The 9,962-nt window shown below is 46.3% G+C and overlaps 1 protein-coding gene across 2 annotated transcripts in view; it reads right to left on the reverse strand.

Moving 5' to 3' along the window:
* Window positions 1–256: 256 nt before the first annotated feature.
* Window positions 257–9,962, reverse strand: part of GIPC1 (GIPC PDZ domain containing family member 1) — a 12,487-nt gene continuing 2,781 nt past the window's right edge. Inside the window, exons 2-7 of one of the 2 annotated variants that reach the window (XM_077262647.1) lie at window positions 8,198–8,519; window positions 6,125–6,310; window positions 4,971–5,151; window positions 2,598–2,704; window positions 2,337–2,418; window positions 257–1,106 (exon numbers count right to left, since the gene is read on the reverse strand). In XM_077262647.1, coding sequence (XP_077118762.1) covers window positions 955–1,106; window positions 2,337–2,418; window positions 2,598–2,704; window positions 4,971–5,151; window positions 6,125–6,310; window positions 8,198–8,482 — 993 coding nt within the window. In that variant the 5' untranslated portion in view covers window positions 8,483–8,519 and the 3' untranslated portion in view covers window positions 257–954. Of the gene's footprint in view, window positions 1,107–2,336; window positions 2,419–2,588; window positions 2,705–4,970; window positions 5,152–6,124; window positions 6,311–8,197; window positions 8,520–9,962 lie in introns of both variants that reach the window. The other variant, XM_077262646.1, reaches the window with a different exon arrangement.

The raw sequence follows: 9,962 nt of genomic DNA on the forward strand, positions 1-9,962 counted from the left end.
AGATGATTGGTTGGTCTGCCATCTGGTTGACATTTGCAATGTAAGGAGCCACATTTATTTATTGGTTATGGCAAAGTACTACAGTCTATCCCCCAGGTAGCACCTGATGAGTGGAGGGGTGCCACGTGTTGGAGCCCACCTATGGTCATCAATATGTTAGCCTTAAAAAAAACCCTTTAATTCTATTCATCACTATCGCCCAAAGCCTAATTTTTTTTTTGTTGCATCCCTCCCAAGAAGAAATGGAGAACGCCCATGTATAAAATCTTTTAATAAATCCTGTTCTTCGTTTCTCTTACAATCATAATAAGGACCACAGAAAATAGACTTGTGAGTTGACGACATAAATTATCTAAGGACAATGATCCCTCCGGGTCAGTAAGACGCACTATAAACATTATTGCAATTCTGCCTCCCAGACACCGGGTGGCGCTAATTAACCAGCATCTTCTGAAGACGGAGGGGTCTGTAACATACGACTCTTTTAGCAGATATAGACTTTAACGTTAGAAAAATGTCCTGTAAGGGTGAGAAAGTCACCGGCGTGCGTTTCCGCGTTGAGATGTCCTCCTTTAGTGGGGAAAACAGGGTCCAACTATTCCATTAGCTTATCTCATTTTTGTAGATATTCTGAATATCCCTCCGAGGAATGTAGTGGAGCGTTATCGTGGAGGTTGTAGTGTGCAGAACGGTCCCCGCCATCTTCGGTCCTGCGGTGGTTTTGGATTCTGAAAACGTGACTTAATGTCTATGCCCATTCGTATCAGTCACCCAGAGGTTAATCAGTGCCAGGGTCCTGACAGCAGTGGTTTAGCCCTTATCCGATCCCGTGTCACCAGTGTGCCAGTCCTCCACCCACCTCCTAGGGCTGGATGAGAGAAGATGTGGACGGGAAGCAGCGGATCCAACCCCCTTTATAAAAGACGAAGGGCATGATGCAGGGGTTAAGAGAATTCAGTAGCGTCCGGCCTTGGCATCGCCTATTGCGCCCCAGACGTCAAAGACGAACTCGTCTGGGAAAGCGAAGTCCCCTAGCGTGCGGTCCAAGGCCTGGGAGAAGTCGTCAGGGTTCTGTTTATCCATGCCGAGCTCCACCATGGTGCCAGCTGCAAACGAGGGCAACAAGAGGTCAGAATGCAGAATATCTGGCGCGGACTTCACATTCACTCATCCAATTAAACTAAATTAAATAAATTATAGACCAGGGAGAAAAAAAAAAGGAACACGAAGCAGTAATGATATTGAGTCGATCTGTGCAGCCGACAGTTTAACCATCAGGGACCACTTACTATCACTGAATGATAGAGCCACGCGAGTGCTCCCCCCGATAGATCACTACTCTCATCAGCCGCCTCTCACTGACCCTGAGACTAGTGATACTCACTGTGTGAGAATCTGACACGCCATTACTGAGAAATCACCATGCGACACCACATGCAAAATAACCTGGATGGGCAGCGGGGTGTGTCCATGAATCACCCATAATGAACCTCCAGGCTAATTTAAATATGGCTTTAAAGGGGTGGTCCACTATTAGGACAACCCCTTCTGAACCCCATCCTTTCACCCAGTAAAATAAAAACTTATACTCACCTCCGTTATCGGTGCTGTTCCAGCGGTGTTGACACCGACTCTCCCGGTGGACAATGTTGTGTCACGCGATCCCTGTAGCTTTATTCTCCTACGGACTTAATCGACATGCGGAGAGGGCAGCCGCAGCCCACACTTCTTCCGGATGTCTTGAGTTGTCTGAAGAAAAGGAGCGTGAAGCTGATGCCGATTGACCGTAGTGATCGCGTGACATAATGTCCCCTGGGAAAGCCAGTGCCGACACCGTTGGTACAGCGCCAACACTGGAGGAATGCATAAGTGATGTTATATTACTGGGCAATTCAGAAGGGGTTGCCAAGAGTAGTGGACACCCCCTTTAAAAATAATGGTAAACCTTAGGACTTTAAAGGTCTACAAAATGTACAAGATAAAAAGGAATGGGTTTGTGTATGTCTCGCTCTAAACTCCCAACCAAGAGACTGGTAATTTTCCTGCCCCTCTTCCTTCCGGCTAAGTTCAGATCTGACCTCACCTTTGGTTGTTAGGCAACTGTCTGCAGCAGGAGCCTCTCCCCCCACATTCTTCTGAAGGAGACCAGTAATGCTCTTTGTCACCAATGACTTGACTTTGACAGCCCTTTGCTTGAAATGCTGTGTCAAAGTTGACCATCTCAAATTTTACTCAGAACCAACAATCTGCAGTGACTTCATCAATTTATTACTTTAGCAATGCGAAATACAACAGGCAATAAAACGACCGATCATCAGGTTCTATAGTGAGCTCACCCAGATCGCTGTCTCGGATGCCCATGTAGCTCTCCAGGAGATCGTCCACTTTCTGTATGGCTTTCTCCTCAATGACAGAGACCTGGAGTCAGGGGAATGGACACAGCAGTGGTCAATTTGTATCGGCCCTTAATTGTCGCCCCATATCGTACTGCACTCATCCCTACTAATGCACTCCGCCCGACTGTCTCCAACCTTTCTGTACACACAATAGCAGCTCCTCCACCAAAGACTTCAGTGCAGAAATCCCACCTCTCTCACCAGCTCCTCCACGGTCGGTGGTCCCTTGGCTCGGAGGCGTAACGTTCCTCTGCCTGAGGATATCCCAGCACTATTTGCGGATGAGTTGGAGCGCTGACCGATCATATCTGAGAAGAAACAAGCAATGATCATATATTTATACAGAGAAATCTCTTTAAAGCAAACACACCTCACCTACTGTGGGGGGCTAACAACGGCTAGTCTCTCCTGCTTCCACCTAGTCCATGGCACTATGTAGGGTGCATTTACATTGGCTCACCGCGGCCATTAAATGATCATCGATAAGCCACATGCAAGCCGTCTGCCGGACGTTTTATAGACTTACTGATTGCACTTCCAGAACAATCGTTAACACCATATAATTGTTCTCGACAGCACATGTATACACAGGATGATGTGCTGTCGAGAACGATGATTTTTAAGTTAAAACAAAAACTCCCCTGGAAGAACGAGCATTTTGCTCCTGTATCAGACAATGGACAGCAAATACAATTAGACAAGCAAATACTTGGGAAAACAGCGTTCCTAGGAATGCTTGTTCACGATTATCGGCAAGTGTAAACGCGCCCTTACTAGAACAGGATCAGGCAGAGAGGATGGGGGCTGTGGACACGCAGGGGTATGTTCCTGCAATACACCAGCAAATAGACCCTTTACTTACCAGCCTCCAATTTTAATACACATGACATGACCAACATTTACAGAAAATTATTTATTGTCTAAATCAGGTTTTTATGGTGCGTAGTTTGTAGAAAAGTTGGACAATTTTTTTTTAACTTTTTTGGGGGGGTGGGGTGGAAAAGAAAACAAAAAACAAGTATTGCCCCTTGTAAAGTAAACAATGTCCTATACTCACCTCGTGCATCGGCGGTCCGTTCCAGTGGTGCCGAGTCTCGAGTGACCACTTGTTAGGCCACGCGAGCCCCGCGGCCAGCGTCACTGGAACAGCACTGGTGCAGGCGGTGAATGTAGGGTATTTTTTATTATACATAGGTTACTGCATTATTAAAAATGGGCTGTCCAGGCAGTGGACAAGCCCTAAAATATTATGTTCCTACATTCAGTTGGGAACATGGTAATCTATTGCTGCTAATGTCCATCACCAATGTAGGGAGGAGGTGAGCTGTGACATCGCCTATTGTGAATGGTGGATCCTGTCTTAAGGTACCGTCACACTAAACGATATCGCTAGCGATCCGTGACGTTGCAGCATCCTGGATAGCGATATCGTTGTGTTTGACACGCAGCAGCGATCAGGATCCTGCTGTGATATCGCTGGTCGTTGATTAAAGTTCAGAACTTTATTTGGTCGTCAGATCGGCGTGTATCGTTGTGTTTGACAGCAAAAGCAACGCTACCGCTCTGCTGCTAGGGCCGACGCTCAGTCAGTGCAGGAAGCGGACGGCGAGGGACGTGAAGGTGAGTATGTAGTGTTTGTTTTTTTACATTTTACACTGGTAACCAGGGTAAACATCGGGTTACTAAGCGCGGCCCTGCGCTTAGTAACCCGATGTTTACCCTGGTTACCCAGGGACTTCGGCATCGTTGGTCGCTGGAGAGCGGTCTGTGTGACAGCTCTCCAGCGTCCAAACAGCGACGCTGCAGCGATCGGGATCGTTGTCTGTATCGCTGCAGCGTCGCTAAGTGTGACGGTACCTTTAATCACACTTATATAAAAGGTGTTGTCTGGCATGGATGATAATGAGACTGCAGAAAAGTCATTTGTACAGAATGTATGTATGTATGTATGTATGTATGTATGTCCTAACGGCTGGTGATAAAGATTGCAAGATTTCTGATCTTTGCAGCAGCGTCCACAATTTATTATTACTATACATTTATACAGCGCCATTTATTCCATGGCGCTTTGCATGTGAAAGGGGCAAATCTAGACAATTGAGGTACTGGAGCCAAATGCAGTATTGTGAGTGAAACCTCAATCAGAACTGAGCAAATAGTCACACCCTGTACTAACTGCGCTGAGCTCCTCCAGCACAATGGTGCATTACCCCGTGAGATCCCTACATCAGCAAACATTACACAAAGCCTGGGGAAAAGACTTCTGAGCCATAATTCATCAAATCAGGGCAGAGACCAGCATGAGGCAATGTGGAGGTATGTCACAAAATATAGCTTTGGGTGTGACTAAAGAAAAACAGACTTTACAAGTAAAAAAGTACATGCAATAACTCCATATTATGTACAAAAAGTATTAAAAACTGACAGTGATACGGCTTGTTGAAAAGGATCGGCGACTGCACAAGACCGCTACTGCCTTATTTAATTTATTATGGGGCCGCTGAAGATTGCAGAGTACAGCGAAGGATGGGGATGTTCTCATCTACCCTTTATATATGAATGTTATCAGCTTACCAAAGGCTTTTCTGGGCTCACACAGCTTCACTGTGAAGGCTCTTCCTCGGGGCAGTTCCTTCAGCGTTCGGGCCACCTCAAAGTGCCGGCTACCAATCAGATTCTTCCCGTTAATGGATTCTATCATGTCCCCCACGCTGATGAGCTGCATCCTGTGGATGATGCTGCCTTCCTTAATACGCTGGCGATACAGCAGAGGTCAGAGGTTAGAAAGTCCAAGGTTAAGCCCACGATACACACATTGGCCAAATGATGGGTCTGATGATCCTTTGGCCGGCAGCGCTCACTCCTGATTCCTCTGTAGGCAGGAGCAGTAAGCGATCCCGTGTTCTCTATAAGAGTGCCGCGGTCTCTTCCTAGAGAACAGAGTCTTATTCTCTACAGGAACAGAAATCGGACATGCCAAATCCTTCCATCTCTCGACATCACCCCCACACACACGCAGACAGCCGGGAGGATCCCCCCCACACATGCAGACAGCCGGGAGGATCCCCCCCACACACGTAGACAGCCGGGAGGATCCCCCCCACACACGCAGACAGCCAGGAGGATCCCCCCCACACACGCAGACAGCCGGGAGGATCCCCCCCACACACGCAGACAGCCGGCAGGATCCCCCCCACACACGCAGAGAGCCGGCAGGATCCCCCCCACACATGCAGACAGCCGGCAGGATCCCCCCCACACACGCAGACAGCCGGGAGGATCCCCCCCACACACGCAGACAGCCGGGAGGATCCCCCCCACACACGCAGACAGCCGGGAGGATCCCCCCCACACACGCAGACAGCCAGCAGGATCCCCCCCACACACGCAGACAGCCGGCAGGATCCCCCCCACACACGCAGACAGCCGGCAGGATCCCCCCCACACACGCAGACAGCCAGCAGGATCCCCCCCACACATGCAGACAGCCGGCAGGATCCCCCCCACACACGCAGACAGCTGGGAGGAACCCCCACACACACGCAGACAGCCGGGAGGAACCCCCACACACACAGACAGCCGGGAGGAACCCCCACACACACAGACAGCCGGGAGGAACCCCACACACACGCAGACAGACATGCAGACTGTCATCCGAAACCATCGTGTTTGGGGGGAAGGGGGGCTTTAATTCATGCACTAAAACAACTTGGATCTTTTTACACTACCTTGATAAAGGCATAACCAGAGCCGTTATCAGTGATGGTCAGACCCAGCGAGTCTTCAGATTTATACACCTCAAGCTCCTTTTTCTGGCCTCGTACGTGAGCAAAGATGAAGTCTTCCAGGCCTATCTGACCCCCCAAGAGCTTGTCCATGTCCAGACGGTGGGTGTTCAGTGTGCAGAACATCACCTGGAAGTACCAGAGCGAGCAAGAAATATGGTATTACTCATAGGAAAATGCAGGGAAGGCACAAGACGCGGCTCCTCTGCACCGGGATGTCCATCTACACAAACCAGGAATGTGGAGTTGGAGTCTGAGTCATGGAGTCGGTATAAAAGGGACCGACTCCTAAAATATATAATACACCAGGTACAGTAGTATAATGCAGGATGTGCTGTAAATGTTTTCATAAGAATCTGGGAAAGTTATGAAATGCCCTATATATGTCTGATCTAAGGATCTGGGCTTTTGGGTGAGATGAATCTGTGCTTTATGTTCATGATCAGTAGTGACTGGTGCCGTGGGCTCAGAGTCGGGAGTCAGGGAAATTGAGGAGTCGGAGCTTTGGCTTACTGACTCCACAGCCCTGATACAAACACAATGTTATTGGTGACTATAAGGAGCAAAGAGAAGCCATAATTACAGACCACACTCAGTCTGACTCCTGGCGCTGCACTGATACTGGAGGAAAGCAGAATCATTGCTTACACCATAAACACAAGTTATTGCACAAACAGCGGCAGTAATAAAGCAGGAGGAGTGGAAAATAAAACCTGAATGATAAACCACTTAGTCATTTTAACCCCTTAATGATGCAATATTTTTTTTTCATTTTTGCATTTTTTGTTTTCTTCTTTTCTTCCAAGAGTCATAGCTTTTTATTTTTAATCTAATCTGTGCACTGATAAAGCCGTGAGACAGGATAGCGTTACAGTGTTGAAGGATACCATTTATTTTATCATATAGGGTCCTGAAAAATGGGGGGGGAAGCCAAATCAGATGAAAAAAAAAAAACTAAAAAAACCTGCAGCTCCACCATTGTTTCTTTAGTTTTCATTTTTACGGCAATCAATATGACTTGGCAATATCTGTACGATTATGGCAATACCAAATCTGGAAAGGTTTTTTTTTTTTTTATTTAGTGGTTAAAAAAAATTCCAAATTTTAAAAACTAAATAAATATTTTAAAAAAAGCTGCATTAATTAAATAATAAACATAAGTAACTTATTTTACCGTGTAAAGGCTTGTTTTTTTTTTTTTAATTTGTATTGGTACAATTTGGGGGCACATCAAAAGTTTTGATTTCCTTGTTATGCATTTTTAGGGGAGATGTGGAGACCAAAACAAATGGCAATTTTGGCCTTTCAATATATACCGTATATTTCTTTCTTTACAGCATTTAAGGTACGTTTAAAATATATATTTTTTTAATAGATCATACCTAAATGGATGCAAAGCTACCAAAAATCTTTGATAAAGAGAGAAAAACGAGAAAAAAAATAAATAAATTTAAAGCAAAATAAAAATGGGGACTAAATAAAAAAATTTAAAATTGAAAACTTGCTTTATGGGTTTCATTTACATGGTGTTTAGTGTATAAAAAGTGACCTTATGTGTTAGACAGTGTGATCTTTTAGAAGATCGGATTTTAGGGGGAGCTGCGACACAATATGATTATTTTTTTAATGAGAAAAAGGCAGCAGATTCAATTTTTTTTTGTACTTTTTACTATTTTTTTTTAAATCTTTTTTAGGGGACTTGAAATAGAGATTGTTTGATCTCTTGTTCTATTATACTTAATTTTTACTACACACTGCAATATAGTAAAAACCAAACCTAGGGCTGGGTTCAGAGGAGCACCAAGATGGCAGCAACACGTAGGCACTCAGTTTCCCCCGCAGCTCATATCGCTGCTGTTAGAAGCAGGTGCTGGCCCTGTATGGAGTGGGAACAGCTCCTAAGCCCCCTCCATGCACCCGTACCTGCTCCACGACATAATGGTATGTCACGGAGCGAAAAGGGATGACGTCTCATCTCTAGCTGACAGCTCTAGACCTCACCTGCCATGTACTCACCTCACTTGCAGTTATATTGAATGCCTCTGCTATCTTGGCGTACAACTCCTTCACATTGCTGAACCCCTCAATCCTCCCAGTAGGGCTGCCGTGAGCCAGCTGGGCATGGAAAACCAGGCGAGGTCGCAGTGCAGGAGCAGGGGGTGGAAGGCCTGCTATCTGCGGTGAGATGGAGCTGCCGGAAACACTGTCAGCATGGGATATTCCCAAAGCGGTGCGCTCGCCCACATCGTCTTCCTCCATCAGCGGAGAAGCCTTCTTTCTTCGGCCGAGACCCAGCGGCATTGAGCCTCGTCTGTTGTACACAATCCGTAGGAATAAGCTGCAGGGAAGAAAATCGAAGACAATGTGAATATATGGCTTATTGACTGAGGTTGCTCAGACCAACCATGTGTGTACCGGAGATTGAGGTTGCTCAGTTGAAGTGTGTGTGTGTGTTCGTTCTGGAGGAGATTGAGGTTGCTCAGTCCCACCATGTGTGTGTGTACTGGAAGAGATTGAGGTTGCTCAATCCCACCATGTGTGTGTGTACTGGAGATTGAGGTTGCTCAGTCCCATCGTGTGTGTGTGTGTGTGTGCGTGCGTGCATGCGTGCGCTGGAGGAGATTGAGGTTGCTCAGTCCCACCATGTGTGTGTGTACTGGAAGAGATTGAGGTTGCTCAGTCCCACCATGTGTGTACTGGAAGAGATTGAGGTTGCTCAGTCCCACCATGTGTGTGTGTACTGGAGATTGAGGTTGCTCAGTCCCATCGTGTGTGTGTGTGTGTGTGTGTGTGTGTGTGTGTGTGTGTGTGTGTGTGTGTGTGTGTGTGTGTGCGCGAGTGCGTGCGCTGGAGGAGATTGAGGTTGCTCAGTCCCACCATGTGTGTGTGTGTACTGGAGGAGATTGAGGTTGCTCAGTCCAACTGTGTGTGTACTTGACCCCAAACTTTGAACACCTACCCATAGATAAAAAGGGACGTACTATGGCCTGACCAAATGTTACCATAAAATGCCAATCAGACTACCTTACGATAGCACCCTACGTCTGTGGAAGCAGTCTGCAGAAAGCAATTCCCAGGACCCTTCTATACACCATCAGCCAAGCATCCATGTGTTATCAGTGAGTAGAGGGGAATAACTCACATCCCAAAACTTATGATTGCTTTTCTCACAAAAGAAAAAAAAAAAAAAAAAGGATTGGACATGTTGAAATCCAAAGGCCTCATCTTTTTTTTCCTTTTTAACCCTGATATTTCATGTTGGGTGAAAAGTAGTGACCCCTACTCACATCACGTCTGATCCTATAAACACTTTAGCCAGCATATATCTAATGTGTATGGGGGCCTTTGAGAAGTGTTGTCGGCAGCAAAACTATGGACGGTTCCACATGATGAGTTTCATACAGAAGCAGCAATGAGGATTAGATGGAAAAAATCATTTTTTTTTAAGAGTAGGTTCCCCTTGGGTGGAAAGGCAATGGATTTTCTCTACAGAATATCTGCTGTATTTTACAGTACCTGCACTCTGCATGAGACTTTTAGTCCCCGCTGCAGACAAAACATGTCAATTTATGCTGCAGATTGAACAGTGCATTTCACAAATTGCAATGAGAAGGATGATAGACGCAGGCTTAAATTTTAGCGTGCATGTGTGTAGGATATGTTCACAGAGGGGATTTTAGCGTGCATGCGTGTAGGATATGTTCAAAGAGGGGATTTTAGCATGCGTGTGTAGTATATGTTCACGTGGGGGATTTTAGCGTGCGTGTGTAGTATATGTTCA

Source organism: Ranitomeya variabilis, chromosome 5 (assembly GCF_051348905.1).
Source record: "Ranitomeya variabilis isolate aRanVar5 chromosome 5, aRanVar5.hap1, whole genome shotgun sequence".
In the NCBI taxonomy this organism is placed as follows: Eukaryota; Metazoa; Chordata; class Amphibia; order Anura; family Dendrobatidae; genus Ranitomeya; species Ranitomeya variabilis.